Below are 21,337 nucleotides of genomic sequence, written 5' to 3'. Positions count from 1 at the left end.
TTAGCTCCAAGTACAAGGATGGAAAGAGTAATGTTGTGGCCGATGCATTGTCTCGTCGGAGCTACTTACTTTCCATGGTGGATGCTAAGATCTTGGGTTTTGAACAACTCAAGGAATGTTACATAAATGATCCCGACTTTGCTAGCGAGATAGAGAATCCTACCAAAGAGTTTGTGAGACAAGATGGCTACCTCTTTAAAGGTAACAAGCTATGTGTTCCGAAGAGTGGGGTTAGGGAGTTATTAGTGAGAGAAGTGCATGGTGGAGGTTTAGCCGGTCATTTTGGGATACAAAAGACTCTTGATATTCTAGGTGAACACTTCTATTGGCCTAGAATGATCAAGGATGTTACTCATGTTGTGGAGAGATGTGCTACTTGTCAAAAGGCTAAGGGACACTTCACAAAGGGTCTTTATACTCCGTTGCCAGTTCCGGATGCTCCATGGGAAAGTGTTAGCATGGATTTCATTGTTGGATTGCCTCGCACTCAAAGGGGAAGAGATAGCATCATGGTTGTTGTAGATAGATTCTCTAAAATGGCACACTTTGTAGCTTGTAATAAAACTGATGATGCCGTGAAAGTGGCCGAGCTGTACTTCAAGGAAATTGTCAAACTCCATGGCATTCCTCGAAGTATAGTATCTGATAGGGACTCCAAATTCCTTAGTCACTTTTGGAGAACCCTATGGAAACTTGTGGGTACCAAGTTACTATTTAGTACCTCTCATCATCCCCAAACCGATGGGCAAACCGAGGTCACTAATAGAACTTTGGGTACTTTGTTACGAGGTCTTGTGAGCAAAACGCAAAAAGATTGGGACATGAAATTAGCCCATGCGGAGTTTGCTTACAATAGAGCTCATTCCCTAACTACTTCCCGTTCTCCATTTGAAGTAGTTTATGGAGTGAACCCATTTGTGCCGATTGATCTTGTTCCTATGGTTAAGAGTGACATGGTAGAGAAAGATGCTAAAAAGAGGGTGGAAACCTTTCAAAAAACCTGTGAGCAAGTGAAGAAAAGAATTGAGGAAATGAATAAAAAATACCAAGAGCGAGCCAATAAGAAACGCAAACAGCCTATTTTTCATCCCGGGGACTTGGTTTGGGTGCATTTGAGGAAGGAGAGGTTCCCTAAGCTTCGCAAAAACAAGCTTATGCCTCGTTCTGATGGTCCTTTTAAGGTTCTTGAGAGGGTGAACGATAGTGCTTACAAAATTGAGCTACCAGACAAATTGATGGGTGTTAGTGCGACTTTCAATGTAGGGGATTTATCACCATACTTTGATGATTCAAGTTTGAGGGCAAACTCTTTTGAAGAAGAGGGGAATGATCCAAAGTGGACATCTAATGAACCTGTTGCTTTAGTCTTAGAGACTCTTGGATTTTATCCATTTACAAAGAAGGCTGAAGTTCTATGTTGCATTTCATGGGTAGATTGAAGATTGGGCGCATGGCGCGCTTCACTACAGATTTGGCACGTTTCACTGCTATTTTGGGCGTGTGGATCCTAAGCCATTTACTAGCTATTATTATCTTATATTTTAGTTAATGTTGCTGAAATAATACCAAGAGTTTAGCTCTTTGGCCGGTTGTAATAGGAAGTTATCATTAGGCTTTATTATGCTTTTATTGTTTAGCTTAAATCAAGGAGGAAAACTGCTGGCTTTTGGCTGTTCATGCTTGGACGGTTTTCCTTGACTTTTGGTGTGTTTTTGCTGCTCCTTTCCTCTATAAAAGGGAGAGCAAAACAGAAATAAAAACCAGTTTTGAGTTTGGATTAAAAAACCTTGTGTTTTAGCATTTTAACTTAGAGTTTGTCTCAAGTTCAAGTGTTCCCTTATTGCTTTGAGTAAGTCTTGAGTGATAAGCTTAGGAGAGATTGAGTGAGTCTTATCTCTGGCCTAAAACCCCAAAACTTTGAGTGTGTCCTTGAGTTTTGGCCCTTTTATCTTGTTCCATGATATTTGAGTATTCTAACTATAAGTATTTTTAAATCCATCAACCCATATTCGGGAGGGTGTATTTAGATTTACATCAAAACCGTAAAAAATAAAAAGTAGCTTGAACCGGTGACGTGGACGGTAAAGTGAGAATTTATAAAAAAAGTGACAGCATTTGTGCGATTGGATCTTTTAGTAACATTATTTAGGGAAAGAGTTCAATGTTAGCTTGGAAAAGTTCCTGTTGCTGAATACGTAGTATATGCTATCTCTCCTAAGTTTGCTAGATGTGAATTGTATCTCCTCTTGATACCATAACAAATTAAGGGAAAAGAGATACCTTATTTGTCCCATATACTATTTTAGACGTTTCAAAAAGATCTATCTATATTGAATATATTCCATTTTAAACTTAGTTTTTATTTCCTATTTTATACCCAGTAAATTCTACACCGTAATTAGTGTTAATTAATTGTTGATTGATGTCATGGCTCTAAGTAAGGAAATTTTACCCTTGAATTATGCAATTATAACAAATACTTTCCAAAAATAATCAAAAAATTTAAATAAGGCAAAATTAATTATGAACAGGTACTTTTTTTATTATTTTTTTATTATTTTTTTTTAAGAAAACAGTTTTTGTACTTTAATGTTAGATTCCAAGTATTATTCTTTAATTTTATGTGATTGATTTCATATGAGACTATTATATTGAAACGAAGGAAGTAATAGAATGCTTTTATATTACTTAATTATTATTCATCAATAGGTAGAGTATTTATACAAAACCTACCAACATAAGATAGTAAACAATCTTTCTAAAAGATAAATGTACTACCATAACTATATTCACTAAATAATACATAGTGTCTTAATATAATGATCTTAAATATATTATTCAGATCACTTAATGATATTTTACGGGAATGCTTCCTCTTGCCGTCTTCTATATTGTGGAATAACCTGTGGCGTATAAGGATGTTAGATTTGTGGGTTTGAATTTTTTTTTTAATACAATTGAATGAATTGATGGATCATGGATGTTAAGTAAAATAATACCTTAGAGGTATAAATACGTTGAAAAAATATACTTATATATTTTATTAATACCAATTGATATTTCTAGATACCAAACAAAGTTTGGTGGAGTTGGTGGGGAAATCACTTTGTGATTTTGAAGTCACGAGTTTCAGCCCCACCAACTACAAAATGCTTGGGAGTAAGAACAAATTTATTTATAAGGTTCCCTGCACTCAAATCATTTTTATTATAACAAGTATTACATCATCAAACTTTTTTTTAAAAAAAAAAAAAATGTTTCAACATATGTTCTTTTTTACATCATCAAATATTCATTTCAAGAAATATGTGTAAGTAATATAATAAGTTGTATGCAAATACATACATTTAATAACTATTTATTTAAATAAAATGTTGTTTAAAAATAGTCTCCAATATAAAATAAATTTAATATAATTACAATAATAACACATTTCTATTCTATTTCATGTAATTGCTTCATAAACATGAGAGTGAATCATTCAATCCTAAATGTGCATATGTGTCTTGTTAAATGAACATTATTACTTGTTACATCTATACTAATCTATTAAAAAACGTTTCTAAAAACGTCTCTATGCCACGTAGACGCCCTCACTACGCCACATCACTAACTCTGAGAAGGTTCGAACACCTGAAAATAATATTATACTATAAAAGAATAACAAGCTAGGCTAATAGCCAATTATGCTTTAGCCAATTATTATTTAACAAGCTAGGCTCAATTATTATTATGGGGAAAGCAAGGTTATTATTTAACAAGCTAGGCTAATAGTCAATTATGCTTTAGTGTTGCATACTAAATAATATTATACTATAAAAGAATTGAAAATATGTACGACATACATACTATTAAATGCTTTTAAAAATTAACAGTTGCACAAGTATTAAAAAGTAGTATTCTGGGCGTTGGCTACTCACTAGTTTGATATAATAAAGTGTCTATATAGATATATCCTCTTTGTTGCACCTCTAATCATATGAAATTTGTGTGTTTTCCATGAAAAATATATTCGAAGAGCATAATATATTTGCCGCATTCAACTTCCTTGCTTGATTATCCTGTACAATAAGATATCACGTTTTTCAAAAAAAAAATAACAACCATGAACAAATTCCAAACAAAAGTACATGTAAGAATTCAAAATTAAACATTTACGAAGGAATAACAATAACAAATTCGTAAATGAACACACGGTAAAGTAATAAATTAATAATACATTTTCTACAATGAATGAACAACATGTGATGATTTTTGAACATTTTATGATATGTGAATGAACATGCATTAATATATGTGTAAATATACATTAATATATGTGTGAATAAAGATAGATTTAACTTCCAGTTTCTGCAATGCCTTGGGTGCCTGACATATGTATCAATTGTTTGCTAAATAGATTGATAATTGAATCCGCAATCACCCTAGCACTGGATTTCATATAACCACCTGAAACCAAAGATGTGAACTTAAATAAAGATCATAGTTGTGACTCCTTGTGAGCTGTGTCCCTTAGTGGAAACCTACATTGGGTTCAGGTCGATCCAAGGGAAAATATTGCCCTGTTGAGCCAGGCCAATTGACTCGATGCGATTAATTTCCCGACCACGGATGGTGTTGACTGTTGAGTACGTGTGCGTGTATGTGTGCAAGTGCAAGCTAAAGTGGCAAAGGGGATAGCTTGTAATGGATTGAGTGATAAACTCAATCACGTACACCATCCACGCACAATTTCAGACACATAGAGAGGCAAAAGAAATAAACCTTTTGAAGACTAGACTTTGGTTCAAGTTCATGACATGAAATTTCAGTTATTCCTTCAAATATAGTTACATATACTGGAATAACCTAGGGTTGCCAAGGATATATGCAGATTTAAACAAATTGCAAAAAGACAGAATAGAACCTGATGTAAGCATTAGTATAGGAATGCCTTTCTCACGAGCAAAAGCAAACACCTTCTCATCTCTCTTAATTATACCTTCGGGACTGATCTGGAAACAAGAGATGGAAACCACAAGACTTAATAATTAACAACCTCAAACTAATCCAAATACGCAACAAATGTTTTGTAAAATATAAACGCATTGAACTTGCCCCAATGTACAATGTTTACAACAAATTAAGTACATTGCAGAATTGATTGGAATAACAGTACACAAATCAACTGACATGCCAGGAATACTAGACATACACCAAGAAGAACCAAGCTGCAAATCCTTTACTGTGACTAATGCACAAACTACACGATATGAGGTAGCTTGAGTAATTTGAGAGGGTTGCTGATAGATAATCCATCAACCCTCTCAACTGACAGAAAACAAGAAACCCATACATTAATCTGTGTATACCAATTTAAGATAAGCTAACTGCTAACACCTAGGGTTTGTTTGAGATGTTGACTGTGTACACCAATTTAGAGGGTTAAAGTTAGGAAGGGAAATCTGTGGTAAAGTACAGTGTTTAAAGTCCATCCTTAATACAAATATTAAGAAGCTAGGTTGGATAATTATGGAAAGAGATGTTGACTGTAATTTTAGACATATGAACCTTGCACTGATGATTCAAAATCCTTTTGTGTTTTGCATGTTCCACCCCAGCACACCATGATTCATCAGGTTAGCGTATTAAGTCCAAGTAAATAATGTTGATTGTATCTGTACAATGGTCAGCATTTTTCTAGATTCCAACAGAAGATGTAGGGTTTAGCAAAATCCACTCTAAACAATCTAACAATATATCATCTCCAGTCGTCCAACATTTGCAGATAGACTTTTAGACGAATAATTAGTATAGAATGACCAACAACAACAAATGATCATCAGGTACAGAAAAAGGCAAGGTTCTCACCTTTAGACATCCCAGCGGATCTCTATCTAGAATGTCGGTTCCAGCATTGTATACCACCAACTCAGGATCGAATTTTTGTTTAGCAACCTGTCACAGATTAATGTACAAAACTTTAGGGATCAAGTTAGATCTCCACTACTCTAGCACATCCTTATGAGGATCACTAAATTAGATAGAATGGTAACAAACTTGAAAATTGCAAAATTTAATACATTAACATGTGGCTTATCCTGCAAACATGTGCAACCTTTCAAATGAATCAGCTTAAACAGGCGGGGAAAAAAAAAAAAACAAAACAAAAAAACATAGGGGTAGGCAGTGGATGTTGGCATGGATGAGACGTTACATACCTCAAGTGCCTCATCCAATTTCTTCAAGTAAACATCTGTTATGGTCCCACTCTGTAAAACAAACAAAAATAATCTAAGCTTTGTAATCGTAAGGATAGCTTATAACAAGAAGCTTTCTGCCTATTAAACTGATGGCTTACTGGAATTTCAATATTCTGATTGATGTACCTCCTGGAAACTAAATCCTGAAGCAAAATTCAGCAAAAAATGTCAAATAAATCATAATCAAGTGAACAGAAAAATAGGCTGCTGATTTAATCTTAGCATGAACAAATTTAACCTTCATTTGCATGCCTCAGAGATAATTGCTGAAGCTAGGATTCAACTGGTAGACACTAATGCACATGTGATCTAACCCATTTACAAATAAGATGTCTAAAGACATTGGTGAACCACACAAGAATCTTGATTTCTAATCCACAGAAAGCGCATCAATTTAAAACTACACTTTACTCAAAAAACGAGTTTTGTTCATTATCTCAAGTCCCAACTGCTTTCTCACCCAATTTCACCCTCTTCTCCCCTGATAAGTCTTATCATTTTGGTTAGAATCCCTGAACTTATTTGAACCGAACTTATATAATCACATTAGACCTTATCTGCACGTATATTTAATTGTCAGCTCACTCAGCTGGACTTATTGGACTATATCTGTACTTTTACTGATATGAATTATTAGACCATATCTGAATCTATAAGCCCTCAACGAAATTTATATCTTTGATAGACAAGTTATTTTTTTGCAAAATTGCAAATAGTTCACTGGTCAAGTCTTCAATCTTGAATCTTCCTCATATGGAAAAAATAAAAGTTATAATCCCTTATATTCTCTCTTGAATTCATTGTATACAGGGCTAGCAAGGGACTGCCCAATTTTATCACCAATAATGCCTATATATGACAACCAAGGTTAAAAATATAAGCACGGTGGGATGGAAGACTACACAGTTTATTTTGTTAAAAGAAAACATCAAAGATCTGGTACCAGCAGTGTAACTTACTAATGGATATACTTCAGAATTGTACATATCAAGTATGTATACTCTTTCTGCAAATAAAAGAAAGTACTACATATAAGAAATTATCTAAAAGTAATAAGTTAATAACATGATAGCCAGGAAGACAAGAATCATACTGTCGTTAGAAAAATCTACTTCGTGACCATTTCCTTGATGTGCATCGAGATCAATAATCATAACCCTGACGAATGTTACAAAAGAGATTAAACTCGAAACAAGTCGTTTGAAGGTGTTATCAGCAAAAGTACTCATTTTTATAACGGCCAATACCTTGAAATATTTAACCGAACAAAAGCAAAGTGAATGCACAGAGAGATGTCAGCATAAGCACAAAATCCACCTCCTTCATCTGCAGAACAATGATGGAAACCTCCACCAACATTAATGGCCCATCCTCGTTCCTTTGCAAGCTTTGCAGCCAGAACAGATCCCCCTACCTACAAGCATGATTATAAAAGGCTCAACTTGATGATGGAGTACAAAAAGAAAACTAATCGTACTTATGGTTGTCATGCCTGTTTCCGGAATGGATAAAGAATTTTACGCTGTATGATACAGTTGGGCAACATTGCAACCGGTGGAACCTGTAAATAAAATAATGATGTAAAAAGAAAGTTAAATTATACATAACCTCGGTATTTGAAATAGAATTATACTCATTCAGGGCAATAATCGGAACAGAACCACAAAACCAAAGTATTGTACTCAGCAATCTACTTCCACAACAACATAAATGACATTCATCTGGCCATTGCATACCTACCTTGGGTTATCATAGCAAAACACATGCTGCCTAGCTAAAATAGAGATGAATAGATGATTATGTAACTAGCTTAGAGAAAAAAAGATTAAACTATCAGCAAATCATCTACAAAAGAACAAAAACACCCATCCAGCTAAATCAGCTTCTGTACCAAACCAAGACATTATCATCCAAATTCCCATGATGTATAATTGAATATGAGAATGTTTAACAACAATTCAAAAAGCAGAGTTCTCGCCTTTTGAACAAAAGTAAATTCATATAGTTCTTTCTCCTAAATGTCCTAATATCCAAAATCCAATTACAGTGACTTGTATATATACCACTAGAATTTTAGCAACAGTTGAACTGCTTTGAAGACTATCCAGGTACTTGTCTGGATGTACCTGTAAACACATTAAGTCCCCGATTAGAAATTATGCAAGAGGCAATGGACCAACAGCTGCCTGCTGGATCAGAACATTGCAAAATTGAGCAATGAAAGAGAGAGAGAATTAAAACTTATAGAGAACAGCTAGGAAACAAGTTTCAAACTACCACTAAGAGGTCCTCTTTCGAAGCTTCTTCTGGCTCAATGATACAACTTTTGTCCAGCACACCTTCTGAAGCAAGGAATTGGCATATACGACCCCATTTTGAAGAATCAAACGGATGCCTATTTTTAATCATACAAGAAGTAGTTATACAAATTTTTGTAAATCAGACTTATAAACTTGAACAATTTTCTCGTTATATAGAGATACAAAAAACTTATATGCCCACGATTGATCAGCCAACTCATCGGTCATTAACAATCTCAACATGTATCTTAATGAATTGAGAAACTTCACAGATGTATGCACCCATCAACTAAAAGTGGTCTGGAGCATATATGAGCACATAAGAATCCTAACATGATATCGAGGGCGAATCTACAAAAAATAAGCCAGTGGTCCAAGGACTGTTTGAGGGAAATTTGGCGTATCACTAAATCAAACTTCAGCAAGTGTAATTTATAAATAAACCTCAACCTGTATAATATTGGGGACTAAGAGCACCACGATTTCAAAAGCATACAATTAATTTTAAATTTTTAATTATAAATTTGAAGCACATACTAATATACTATACACTAAAGCAATATCATCACTATAAAAAAATTGAAGCAGCTAAATTTTTTAGTAAAGCACTTACAATTTTTCCATTCCAAGGAAAGAAATATTATAATCAGATGAATAAATCAGCGGAACCTATAAATAAACCCATCAAAATCAAAATTCAGAACTAAAATCAAATTATAATAATATTCAACTCTAAATTAAAAGAAATTGATCATGAAAACTAAAATTTTACACAAATAATATAAGATACCTTGGAAGGAGGAACATCAAAGTAGAGCTTACTAGAGAGAATTCGACTTCGGCGAAGATCTTCAGGTGAAGAAGAAGCTGCCATTTTTGTACAGAAGACAGAAAATTGAGGAGAGAGAAAATGAAAGTTGCAGTGTCTGAGCCACTCTGTTATGGTGGACGACTATATTTTACCGCCGGTAAACGAGAATTTATAAGCAACAGATTTTTTAGTTGACGGTTGAGTTTATACGTGTCGTTCCAAAACTAACTTATTTAATGTAGGTTGCTCTTCAGCACAATATTAGAAATCTGTGCGTCGAAGGTGACAACACTGACAACCTCCTGTAATTAATGCAGTTAGTAATAGATGGCGATAGGGGTGTCAACGAGCCGAGTATTAACTTGTTCAAGCTAGGCTTATTAGAAATACACACGCTCGAGCTGAGCTAATCGCAATTAAGGAAGTTCTACTAGCACATATACGAAGTAAAAAAAAAAAAAAAAAAACAAATTTGTATCGATATATAGATATATGATGAATTAACCCATGAAATCACGAAATTTGACCTATATCAGTGTTTGAATAACAACAGGTTAAATTTCTGAATTTACATAATACCTTGTACTTCGTATAGGATACAACAATATGGTACGGAGTAAATCACACTATTTTCTTTCCATATAATTTACAAAAGGGGTTTCTTTTGCTATAACACGCTATAATCTTTCCGTATTTTGTTCACAGAGGTTCATATTTGACCTCCAGTTCCTGCAGTGCCTTGGGTGCCTGACATATCTATCAATTGTTTCCTGGAGAGATTGATAATCGAATCTGCAATCACTCTAGCACTTGACTTCATATAACCGCCTGAAACAAAAGATGGGATACCAATCAAAATTCATGATTGTGCAGCGATGTACCATAATAGATCTAAATTTGGGTCCAGGGGAACAATGATCCCCTTTTGAGCCAGGCCAACTGACATGTTGTAGTAAAAATCCCAGCCAGAGGTGGTGTTGGTTGTTGGGTGTGAGTGCGTGTGCGTGTGCGTATGGGAAAGGGGAAAACTAGTTGTTAGGATTAGGTCAAGTATACCACCAACGCATAATCAAGCCATATAGAGAAGCAAAAGAAAATCAACTTATGGAATCAACTTTGTTAAAGGTCCTTGATATGAACTTGCAGTTATTCAGCTTAATTCGATAACTATATTTGTGAAACACAGCCAATTTGTTGCAGAGAGCATTGAAATTTTTTACAGAATTGATGGCTCAGTTAAGGTAATGACAGAATAGAACCTGATGTAAGCATTAATATAGGGATGCCCTTCTCACGAGCGAATGTAAACACCTTCTCATCCCTCTCGATTACACCATCAGGGCTAATCTGGAAACAAGAAATAGAATTCCATGAGTAAGCTTTATCAACTTACAACATCAAACAGATCCACTTCAACACTAATAGCACTGCAAAACTAAATGCATTTGCGCCTAAATGCCCCAACACACGAGATTTTTATTAAATCAACAGCCCAGTTCGGCATTTAAACCACCAATAAGTAAACTCAGAAGCCAGAAATAAATACCAAACATAAACCCAAAAAAACCCAAGAGCAGCAGGTCCACAGTGACTAATGTGCAAACTATCCCGTCGAAAGAGACACTTGGTCTTTAATTCTTTTCAAGCCCCCTTCACCTCTCTGTATTTGGATTAATTATCTCTATGATCATTGTGTTTTCAAAAAAGCTGGCTGTTGCTAGTAGGATTCTCTAGATTTTAGTTATTATGGGGGAATAAACTCCAATAGAGAATATGGGTATGACATTATGACTAAAGAAATTTCATTGCTTATATCTTGTGAAGTTGTGAGTAATATGAGTCAAGTTATTGATTTATTCATATAATTAAGCTAGAGTTTAGTTATTGCTTATAATCCATAAACCATTCTACTGTCAGACAACAAGAAACTTACAATTATTCATATAATTAAGCTAGCATTCAGCTAAGACATCTGTGGCAAAGTCAATTACTTGGCCATCCTTGCTATACATATTTAGAATGCTGGATAAACATGGAAACATATGATGACTCTCATTTCTGACAATAAAACCTTAAAGCAATGGATAATTTACTTTTCTATTGAGCACAGTCCACCACAGTATACCCAGTTAGACTTGTAACAACAATCGGAAATTCGAAGCCTTAATTCCGAAGAAGGGAACGGACCCCAATTAGAATTGTAGAGCATTATTATACACAGTATAGTTCTTCTGGCTTGTCATTGCTAGCCCTACATGTAAGTGATGTAACCTTATTACCATTTTAAGTCGAGGTATGCAATATTTACTATACTTGCTAACATTCAGGGTTAGCATTCTTCTATGTTCAAATGAAGCTGAATCCACTCAAAACAGTCTAAGTCAGAATTCATCTCCAGCCATCCAATTTTAGTGACAAGCGCCAAGAACTATAACAACAATGAAAGCGATAAAGGAAAAAGTTACAAATACCAGGTGCAGAAGAGGCAACGTACTAATTAAGTATACAAGTTGAGAACAGGAAATAATTTAAATGTTTTAATCTTACCATTAAACGGCCCAGTGGATCTCCATCCAGGATGTCGGTTCCAGCATTGTATACCACCAACTCAGGATCAAAACTTCGTCTAGCAACCTGTCATAAATGTACAAAGGGATCAGGTTTGTACTCCACAACATAATTGTAAAGATCTCTAACAAAGAGTGAATGGCAAAAGGCTTTTGAAGTTTCTATAAAACATTTCTGTATTTATTACATTGAAATATGTAGATTGTTCTGCAAATATGTACAATCAAAAGAAAAAAGACCAGAAAGGTAGCTCATGCAGTAGATAGTGGCACATCTAAAATGTTGCATACCTCGAGTGCATCATCCACTGTCTTCAAGTATACATCTGTTGTGGTCCCACTCTGTAAAACAAATAAAACAATTGCTTATTCTGTTAACACAGAGACAGCTTAAAATGATCAAGCTTTCTATCTTTTTAACTGATGGCTTACTAAAACTTCAACTTTCTGATTGATAAACCTCCTGGCATTATAATCCTGCAGCATATACCACAGAAACATCATCACAAACCTAAGGAAATGGAGAATAGAAATGACTCAGGCAAGAAACACAATAAGGTTCACTCTATAATTCCTATATTTTCTCGATTCATTCATGTATTTGATTTTAGCATCAACACAATAAACTTTCACTTGCATGCCTCAAAGAGAATTATGTAACCAAGGAATTAGCATGTAGCCACTAAGCATTTGCAAACCAACCTGTTTGCTACAGATATGAAACCACCAAAGAAGCTTGACTGCAAATTTAAAGTCCTTAACAAGCACATGCACATCAATATAAATTTCAAATTATATACACTATGGATATTGTTCATTATCCCTGCTCCGTTCTTCCATATTCACCTCTCTCCCAGGCAAACCATTTTCCATTTCGATTATGTTCTTTTATCTTAACACCCCTGAACTAATCTGACCCAAACTTACATGATCTTAACTCACCTGCACTTATTTCTAATTGCCAATTGAACCATTAGTCCGCTTCTAAGCTTAGTTGACATGGAATTATTTTTTTTTTTTAAAAAGTTGAAAGATACAAGGCTGTTGTGTTCCTTGCAATTTCTATTGACTACACTGCGTACACGTTACCCAAGTACAAGTCACTAACTAATTTTGATGTGCCTTGCATCTTTGTGTGCCAATGGGGCTTGTCACTTGTCAGAGTTGTCACTACAACAATTGTGATGGGTATTTAGTCTAACTTCCATTGTTTCTTAAGGCACATTGAATATCCGTTGAGAAGTGTTCTACAGGCAATGTACTAGTCATTGAGCGTGTTTGCTATCTACTACTTTAATAGACAAGAGTACATCAAACAGTTCACATAAAAAGTCTTGAAGGATCTTCCGCAAAGAAAATAGGGCCATGGTCTCTTTAGGGCTTTATCATTAGTTTATTACTTAATTCAATAAAGAGTCTTCCTTTTACCCCCTTCTATAAGCAACAATGCCCAAGTATGATGATCAAAGTTCAATTTCCAAACAAAGTTGAACAGAACTCAAAAGATTCAACTTCATAATTCTAACAAGCGAAAAAATCCAAAAGTTCTGGTAGCAGCAGGGTAACTTACACCAGGATATATCTCAGAATTGTACACATCAAGTATATATACTCTTTCTGCAGAGAAAGAAAATATAAGGATTTGCATTAAATTCTGAGCAATCAAACAATCAAGGAAGACAAGAGATCGTACTATCTTTAGCAAAATCTATTTCATGACCATTCCCTTGATGTGCATCAAGATCAATTATCATAACCCTGCCAATTCCAAACCACCAGAAATTATAATATAAAAATCATGAAAAAATAAATTCAGATCAAGATGTTTGAAAACCCTATCACCAATACCTTGATACTTTTAACTGAACAAAAGCAAAGTGAATGCAGATGGAGATGTCAGCATAAGCACAAAAACCACCTCCCTTATCTGCAGAACAATGATGGAAACCTCCACCAACATTAATGGCCCACCCTCGCTCTTTTGCAAGCTTTGCAGCCAGAACAGATCCCCCTACCTACAACCATGATTATTAAATAATTAAACTTGATGATGGAGTATAAGAAAGAAAATTAGTTGTAACATGATTATATGCCTGTTTCCGAAATGGATATAGAGCTTTCCGCTGTACGATACAGTTGGGCAACATTGCAACTGGTGGAACCTGTAAATAAAATTATAGTGAAGAGAGAGTTAGGCCATACATAGGTAACATAACTTCAGCTATCTACCTTACTTGCTTATTCTTAGAAACATGCACATTACAATAAATTCCTATGCCTTAAGATAAAAGGATAGTTTGAGTAACTTGTGTAGAGAAATAAGGAGTAAGCTTTCAGGAAGTCAGCAACAAATGAACAAGAAATCCTTCCAGATCCCATAAATAGGCTTCAATAGAATACCAAGCAAAAAAAAAAAAAAAAAAAAAAAAAAAAAAAAAAAAAAACAGCTTTCCATCAATTACCTAAGGGCAATGGATTTGTCAAAGAAAGGCAAAGGACATTTAAAAGCAATTGATAAAACAAGGGTCTCGGAACTAGGAAACAACCTACTCCGTTATTAATATGGCTCTTTTTCCTAAAACCCAAATAATGTGACTCATATATTGATATACCTCCATAATTTTAGCAACAGTCAAGCTGTTTTGAAGACTATCCAGATATTTCTCTGAATGCACCTGCAAACACACAAAGTCCCCAATAAAAAATAAAAATAAAAAAATAAGCAAGACGCAATGAACCAACAACTGCTAGATATATCAAGAAGAGAAGGAAACTCCAATTCTTGATATTGACATGAAAATCAAGAGTCGAGAATGGAAGTTTCATCTCTTGGTAGGCTGATATTCAACCAGTATAAGAAGAAATAAAATCCCCATTTTTGATATCTTAATTGCAGGCGATGAGAGAAAGATAATAAAAATTATACACAACAACTGGGAAATGAGTGCAACTACCACTAACAGGTCCTCTTTAGAAGCTTCTTCAGGCTCAGTGATACATTTTTTGTCCAGTACACCTTCTGAAACAAGGAACTGGCATATGCGTCCCCATTTTGAAGAATCAAACGGATGCCTATTGTTTATCAAATGATAAGTAATTACAGAGATGTGCATCAGACTTATAAGGCATCGACGTCAACAATTGATCAGACAATCTAGACAGCTTCAACATTTGTCATCATGGATTTATGCATCCATCATTTTTCTGGACCTCTGGATAATCTAGCACTAGTATTAATAATTGCAGCTAAGTAAACCCTTTACATTATTTTCATAATACAACTTTAATTTTTTTACTATTGTTATTTGACAATATTTTCTACTCAAATTCAGTTCACAATGGAGTAAAACAGATATGTAAATTATCGTCATTATCACCATTTATTACCGCCTACCAAACCGGCTGTAACTAAATAGAATAGATGAGAATTAATTTTTTTAACGAACTCGAAATAATAACAAAATCAGCCAGCAATCATTCTATCACTGTTTAAATACTAAAACACACAACAGAAAACACATTCTAAACTCAAACCAAAATAATCAAATAATAACATTATAATATGCTTATCAACTTATACTCTTATTGTAATTCATAATATTTTCAAAAGAAAAAGCACTTACAATTTTTCAATTCCAAAGAAAGCAATATTATAAACCGATGAATAAATCACTGGCACCTAAAAAATCCAAATCAAAAAATTTTACAAAACAATGTCATCAAAATCAAAATTCACATTCAAATTCGGAAGAAAGTTAACATGAAAAATGAAATTAAAATTCAAAAGTAATTCAAATTACCTTAGAAGGAGGAACATCGAAGTAGAGCTTACTAGAAAGAATTCGAGTTCGGCGAATATTTTCAGGTGAAGAAGAAGTCGCCATTTTTGTACGGAAGAGAGAGAAAATTGAGGAGATATGAAGTGGAAGTTGTATTGTCTGAGCCACTCTGTAATGGTGAACGACTTACTTCAACCGCCGGCAAACGGAGAATTTATCAGCGTATATTTTTATTTTATTATTTACATTTGACGGTTGAGATTACACGTGTATATTTCCTGAACTTTTAAGCAAGAGATTGGGCCAAGGATACTATGTTTTGGGCCGTTTAATTTTGGGCTTTTCTTTGAAAAATACTGATGAGGAGGTGGTAGAGAGATGTGGAAACTAGAAGTCTTAGTATTGGATGGTAATGATATTTTTTTTTTTTGAAACAACGATGGTAATGATTTTGATTAATTAATAACCTTTGTGCTAGTCAATTATAAAGTTATAATGGTATTGAAAATTTGTTGTATAAATAATTGAAGAACACTTGATACTTTGAGGATACATGGGAATAATGCTAAATAACTTGGAGAATGTTTTGTTCCAATGTTAATGATTAATGAACATATGTTTTTCCTATATATATTAGGGAATATAGAGATAATATTAATTTATAGAGCGGAAGGTATTATGAGCTAAATTTTTTTCAGGTAATGTGAGCCAATTACCATAAAAGGTAATGATGTAAACATAAAGTAATTTTACGTTTCTTATACCTCCTTTCAAGACTTTAATCAACTTATCATCCATATTCCACATGTTTGAGAGTAATGAACATTTTTTTTTAAGCAAAATAATCAATATGTGCGCTATTATTACAAAAATTAATGGACATGTAGGTTGTTTGGATGAGAATACATCTTAGGTGGATATTCAAATTAATCAAATATGAAGTAATCATGTTAATTTATTAGTTTATGTGTACTCTCTGTTTTTGTTTTGTTTTGTTTATTTTTATTCTATTCAATTATATTCCGTAATTGACTTTAATATTTAGAGGATAAATGAGTGGGTGTAAGAGTAAAGGTGAATATAAAGCTTGAATACATAAATAGCGAGCTCATAATAGAAGTGAACCTCATCCTAGGAAATTGATTTTACACCAAAACACTAGTCAATCCTTGCAATTATTCATTGCAGTGAAGTATAAGTTTGAGATAAGAATATTCATTGCACTAGTCAAACTTATAATTCATTATTATTGCAACGATTATTGGAAAGGATTAACTAGTACTCCGTATAAGTTTGTAGAAATATTCATTGCAATGAATGATTTCAATGAAGGAATCCGAGTCATTAAGTAGGTAAAGGTCACGTTAGTGATGTCAATGATTTGGGATTCTTTTTAAAATCTTCGTATTTCTTAATTCTATAACAATGAATGAGCAAAAATGATGGTCGATGGAGCGTGTTACAGTTTTTGATAATTTAATAATCTAATTAGAAGATTGATAAAATTCATTCATAATGTCTAGAACACTTTGATTTTAATCTAAAATTTGATCATTAATATTTTTAATTATATACTACCCTCACTAACTTTTAGTTGCAACTTAACTCCCTCAAAAGAAAGGGTTCCCTCGCTCGAAAAAAAGTGCTCTCTCTATCATCGGATAGGGCTCTACCGGATTCCGGTGATTTCTTGACTAATCTCCCGCTCTCTTTCTCGCTGTTTCAATGGATGATGATATTGCATCCCTGTGCTCAAACCTTCGAATTTCAGAAGAGGAGAATACTGCAATTGACTTTGGTGACATAAACCCTAGCAATGAGGAGAAAAATCTATCTCTTATGCTTATTGGTAAACTCCTAACACGAAGATCTTACAATGTTGATGCCTTTAAGAATACTATGACGAATTACTGGGCTCCTTCGAATGGTGTGGCTATTAGGGTTCTTGGCCCTAATTTATACGCTTTTCAATTTTTCCATTGGAAGGACTTGGAGAAGGTTCTAAAAGGGAGACTGTGGTGCTTTGACAACATGCTCGTAGTGCTGAAAGAAATCGATGGAAACGAACAGCCGGATGAGGTAATTCTTAATCAAAGTCCTTTTTGGGTTCGAATAAAAAACCTTCCTTTCAATTGTAGAACTGATGCTCATGTGAGGAAACTTGTGGAGGGGATGGGTGAAATTCTTGAATTGGAGGAGGATTCTTTGGGGGTTGGTCGCTTTCGTAGAGTGAAAATAATGCTAGATGTCACTCGGCCATTGAGGCGATTCCAGAAAATTAATGATCGAAGGGTACTGACCTTCGAGTTGATTTTGCTTATGAACGTCTGCCCTTCTTTTGCTTTGCTTGTGGTATAATGGGTCACTCTGAACGTGACTGCCTTGTGGTGTCGGAGGAGGACAAACAAGAGAAGTTGGGGTGGAGTACGAATTTAAAAGCTACCCCTAGGAAGGGTATCTCGAAGGAGAAGGAGGAAATTGGCTCACTGCTGGCTGCCAAGCGTCTGGTTTTTGTCACTAAGACCTCTGATGTTTCTGCCCAAGAGACTCGGGTGAGTAAAGAGTTGCCTGCCATCACGATGCAGCCCCAAACTAACTCACCTGTGATCTTGGACAATGCTGCTATAGACGATACCCCTCCTACTTCTTCAGTGTTGAATTTTGACAAAAAGTACGCTCTAAATAAAGAATAGGACGCCCCTGTAACTCTGAATTATGGGAATGTTGATATCTCTTTAAGTCTCCTGTTAAGCCTTTTAATGTGGGCTGCGTGACAATTGATGAAAATCAAAGTGGGAGGAAAAAGGGTCGTGTCTTCTCTGGGGGGAAGGTCAGCTCTTGCTCTCAAACATCACGAAAGTGCCCTCTTGAAAAGGATGAGATCCTAGAAGAGCTTCCTGGTGGTTCTGGTAAACGTGGCAAATTAGATGTGGGTGTTGCGATGGAGGAACATACTAACATGGAGACTGATCTAGCGGCGGAGGTTGGTGCTGACCAACCCCGCCTCTCTCAATGAATGTCATTTGTTGGAACTGCCGGGGTTTGGGTAATCCCTCGTCAGTTCGACAGCTTCGCAGATGGAGTAACAAATTTACCCCCGGTATGATTTTTGTATCGGAGACGATGATAAATAATTTAGAGGTGGAGAAGCTTAAGGATCGTTTGGGCTTCGAGCATGCTTTTGGTGTTGCTAGCATAGGGAAGGCGGGGGGTATGTGTTTATATTGGAGGAGGGAGGTGAATTTTGCTTTGATTTCCTTTTCTCAAAACCACATTTGTGGTGATGTTACAAATTCGGAGGGATCTTGGAGATTTGTTGGGGTTTATGGCTGGCCTAAGGAGGAGGAAAAACACCAAACCTGGAGCTTACTTAGGCGCTTATATACTGAGTCTCCGCTTCCTATTCTTTTTGGTGGTGATTTTAACGAGATTTTATCTTATGGAGAGATTGAGGGTGGAGCGGATAGAAATAGGAGGGAGATAGAAAATTTTCGTGGCATGGTTGATGATTGTGAGCTCCGGGATTTGGGTTATGTTGGGAGTTGGTATACGTGGGAAAGGGGTAATTCAATGGCTACTAGAGTTAGGGAGCGCCTTGATCGCTTCTTAGCTTCGAGACAATGGTTGAATCGGTTTCGAAAGGCTGAAGTGGAGCACCTTGTTCGTTACAAGTCAGATCATACAGCCATATTACTCAAGCAGGAAGTGGGTAGAAGAAAGAAAAAGAAGAAATCAAAGCCTTTCCGTTTCGAAACGGGCTGGCTCCTTGATGAATCGTGCGAGGAAGCTGTAAGGGATGCATGGTTTAATTCGGCAGGGGGTGCAACCATTTAGCGTATAGCTGCTGTAGCTCGTGGGCTCACTTCTTGGAGTGAAGTCAAGTTCCACAAACTTGACAAATAAATAAATGATGTTGAATTTTCCTTGCGCATGGCTCAACTTCCGAGGCCCACTGATGATAGTATCCGTGAATGTGCAACTCTTGAAAAGAAATTGGATGACTTGAATGATAAATTGGAGGCTTATTGGTACATTCGCAGTAGAGTTTCGGAGGTTAGAGATGGAGACAAAAACACCAAGTACTTCCACCATAAAGCTTCTCAAAGAAAAAAGAAAATTTTTATAAAAGGCATTTTTGATGAGCATGGTGTCTGGTCTTCTGATGAAGAAAAAATTGAAGAAATAATCTCTAAACACTTTGAGGGATTATTTTCCTCTTCTTCCCCTTCCGATATTGATATTCAAGAGGCCCTCAACAACATCCAGCCGTGCATCTCCCCGGCCATCAATTCAGAGCTCACTAGGCCTTTTTCAAAGAAGGAAATTCTAGCAGCGTTGAAGCAAATGAGCCCGTGCAAAGCTCCTGGTCCCGATGGTATGCATGCGGTGTTCTATCAACGATTCTGGCATATCATTGGTAATGAAGTGACTTCCTTTGTTAGTATCATTTTACATGGTTTTTCCTCTCCAAAATCTGTGAATAATACTAATATTGTCCTGATTCCGAAAGTTGAGTCCCCTACTATTACTGCTGAATTTCGCCCTATTGCCCTCTGTAATGTGCTTTATAAACTGGTGTCTAAGTGCATTGTGATGAGACTAAAAAATATTCTTCCTGATATTATTTCTGAAAATCGGAGTGCTTTTGTTCCGGGGCGCATTATTACTGATAATGCTCTTATTGCGCTAGAATTTTTTCACACTATGAAGAATAGGAGTAAGAGTAAGAAGGGAACAATAGCTATGAAACTTGACATGAGCAAGGCATACGACAGAGTAGAATGGGGTTTTCTGAAAAAGCTTCTCCTGACAATGGGATTCGATGGAAGATGGATCAATTTGGTGATGGAATGTGTGACTTCTGTATCATACTCTTTCGTGATAAACGGAGGAGTGTGTGGGTCAATCTTCCCTACTAGGGGCCTTCGACAAGAGGACCCTCTCTCCCCTTATTTGTTTATTCTGGTAACTGATGTTTTCTCTAGTATGTTGCAAAATAAAGTTCGAGAGGGTAGCCTTCATGGGGCTAAAGCTAGTCGTAATGGGCCAGAGGTCTCTCACCTTTTATTTGCCGATGATAGTCTCCTCTTTGCTAGAGCCAACCGACAGGAATGCAAAATGGTAGTTGATATACTCAACCAGTATGAAATTGCATCCGGACAGAAAATTAATTATGAGAAGTCGGAAGTTTCTTTCAGTAAAGGTGTTCCAGTTGAGCGAAGAGAAGGTTTGTTGGAGATCTTACATATGCGACAGGTTGATAGACATGAGAAATATCTCGGCATCCCGACCATCATTGGCCATTCGAAAAAAGCAATTTTTGAGGCGGTTTTGGATAGAATTTGGAAGAAAGTCCAAGGTTGGAAGGAGAAGCTCCTATCGAGGGCGGGCAAAGAAATTCTCTTGAAAGCGGTCATACAAGCGATCCCGACTTATTTAATGGGTGTGTACAAATTCCCTGTTTCGGTTATTCAACGAATTCACTTGGCTATGGCTCGATTTTGGTGGGGTTCGAAAGATGGGAGTAGGAAAATACATTGGAAGAATTGGGACTCTATGTGCACCCTCAAGTGTCTTGGTGGTATGGGATTCCACGATTTGAGTGTTTTCAATGATGCTCTTTTAGGAAGGCAAGCTT

At 35.7% G+C, this 21,337-nt stretch overlaps 3 protein-coding genes across 5 annotated transcripts; 1 reads left to right on the top strand and 2 right to left on the bottom strand.

Moving 5' to 3' along the window:
- Positions 1–3,439: 3,439 nt before the first annotated feature.
- LOC110705454 (histone deacetylase 2-like) lies at positions 3,440–9,664 on the bottom strand. 3 transcript variants are annotated; one of them, XR_002508079.1, is made up of 14 exons: positions 9,333–9,650; positions 9,156–9,211; positions 8,520–8,637; positions 8,306–8,368; positions 7,735–7,803; positions 7,490–7,656; positions 7,336–7,400; positions 7,202–7,248; positions 6,341–6,385; positions 6,201–6,251; positions 5,851–5,937; positions 4,907–4,994; positions 3,921–4,061; positions 3,440–3,633 (listed from the first exon to the last, which is right to left on the bottom strand). XR_002508079.1 is itself a non-coding variant. In XM_021883335.1 (13 exons), the coding sequence occupies exons 1-13, from the start codon at positions 9,414–9,416 to the stop codon at positions 4,057–4,059; spliced, it is 945 nt and encodes a 314-aa protein (XP_021739027.1). In that variant the 5' UTR covers positions 9,417–9,650; the 3' UTR covers positions 3,710–4,056. The 3 variants fall into 3 exon arrangements, 2 of the variants coding, with proteins under 2 accessions (XP_021739027.1, XP_021739025.1); XM_021883335.1 differs by lacking the exon at positions 3,440–3,633 and having other exon boundaries at positions 3,710–4,061; XM_021883333.1 differs by lacking the exons at positions 3,440–3,633; positions 3,921–4,061 and adding an exon at positions 4,114–4,449 and having other exon boundaries at positions 9,333–9,664.
- Positions 9,665–9,815: 151 nt separating this feature from the next.
- LOC110705453 (histone deacetylase 2-like) lies at positions 9,816–16,395 on the bottom strand. The gene is made up of 13 exons (XM_021883332.1): positions 15,721–16,395; positions 15,544–15,599; positions 14,875–14,992; positions 14,533–14,595; positions 14,014–14,082; positions 13,769–13,935; positions 13,614–13,678; positions 13,491–13,537; positions 12,353–12,397; positions 12,212–12,262; positions 11,901–11,987; positions 10,613–10,700; positions 9,816–10,181 (listed from the first exon to the last, which is right to left on the bottom strand). Exons 1-13 carry the CDS (start codon positions 15,802–15,804, stop codon positions 10,063–10,065), a joined length of 1,059 nt encoding a protein of 352 aa, XP_021739024.1. The 5' UTR covers positions 15,805–16,395; the 3' UTR covers positions 9,816–10,062.
- Positions 16,396–17,424: 1,029 nt separating this feature from the next.
- Positions 17,425–18,057, top strand: LOC110705826. The gene has a single exon (XM_021883759.1). It carries the CDS (start codon positions 17,425–17,427, stop codon positions 18,055–18,057), a length of 633 nt encoding a protein of 210 aa, XP_021739451.1.
- The last annotated feature ends 3,280 nt before the right edge of the window (positions 18,058–21,337 follow it).

The sequence above is a fragment of the Chenopodium quinoa genome, unplaced genomic scaffold, assembly GCF_001683475.1.
Source record: "Chenopodium quinoa cultivar QQ74 unplaced genomic scaffold, ASM168347v1, whole genome shotgun sequence".
NCBI lineage: Eukaryota > Viridiplantae > Streptophyta > Magnoliopsida > Caryophyllales > Amaranthaceae > Chenopodium > Chenopodium quinoa.
This window is presented reverse-complemented; position numbering and strand designations above follow the sequence as displayed.

Bases quoted from the DNA above. Each gene is read 5' to 3' on its own strand.
- LOC110705454 (XM_021883333.1), bottom strand. From the start codon at position 9,416: ATGGCAGCTTCTTCTTCACCTGAAGATCTTCGCCGAAGTCGAATTCTC. The intron at 7,401-7,489 runs GTATTGGCCGTT...AACATTCGTCAG, and splicing joins GTTCGGTTAAATATTTCAAG to GGTTATGATTATTGATCTCG. The intron at 4,450-4,906 runs GTTCTATTCTGT...CTTTGGTTTCAG, and splicing joins TATACTAATGCTTACATCAG to GTGGTTATATGAAATCCAGT.
- LOC110705453 (XM_021883332.1), bottom strand. From the start codon at position 15,804: ATGGCGACTTCTTCTTCACCTGAAAATATTCGCCGAACTCGAATTCTT. The intron at 15,600-15,720 runs GTAATTTGAATT...TGGATTTTTTAG, and splicing joins TCGATGTTCCTCCTTCTAAG to GTGCCAGTGATTTATTCATC. The intron at 12,398-13,490 runs GTAAGTTACCCT...TATATGCTGCAG, and splicing joins ATTCTGAGATATATCCTGGT to GATTATAATGCCAGGAGGTT.
- LOC110705826 (XM_021883759.1), top strand. From the start codon at position 17,425: ATGGATGATGATATTGCATCCCTGTGCTCAAACCTTCGAATTTCAGAA.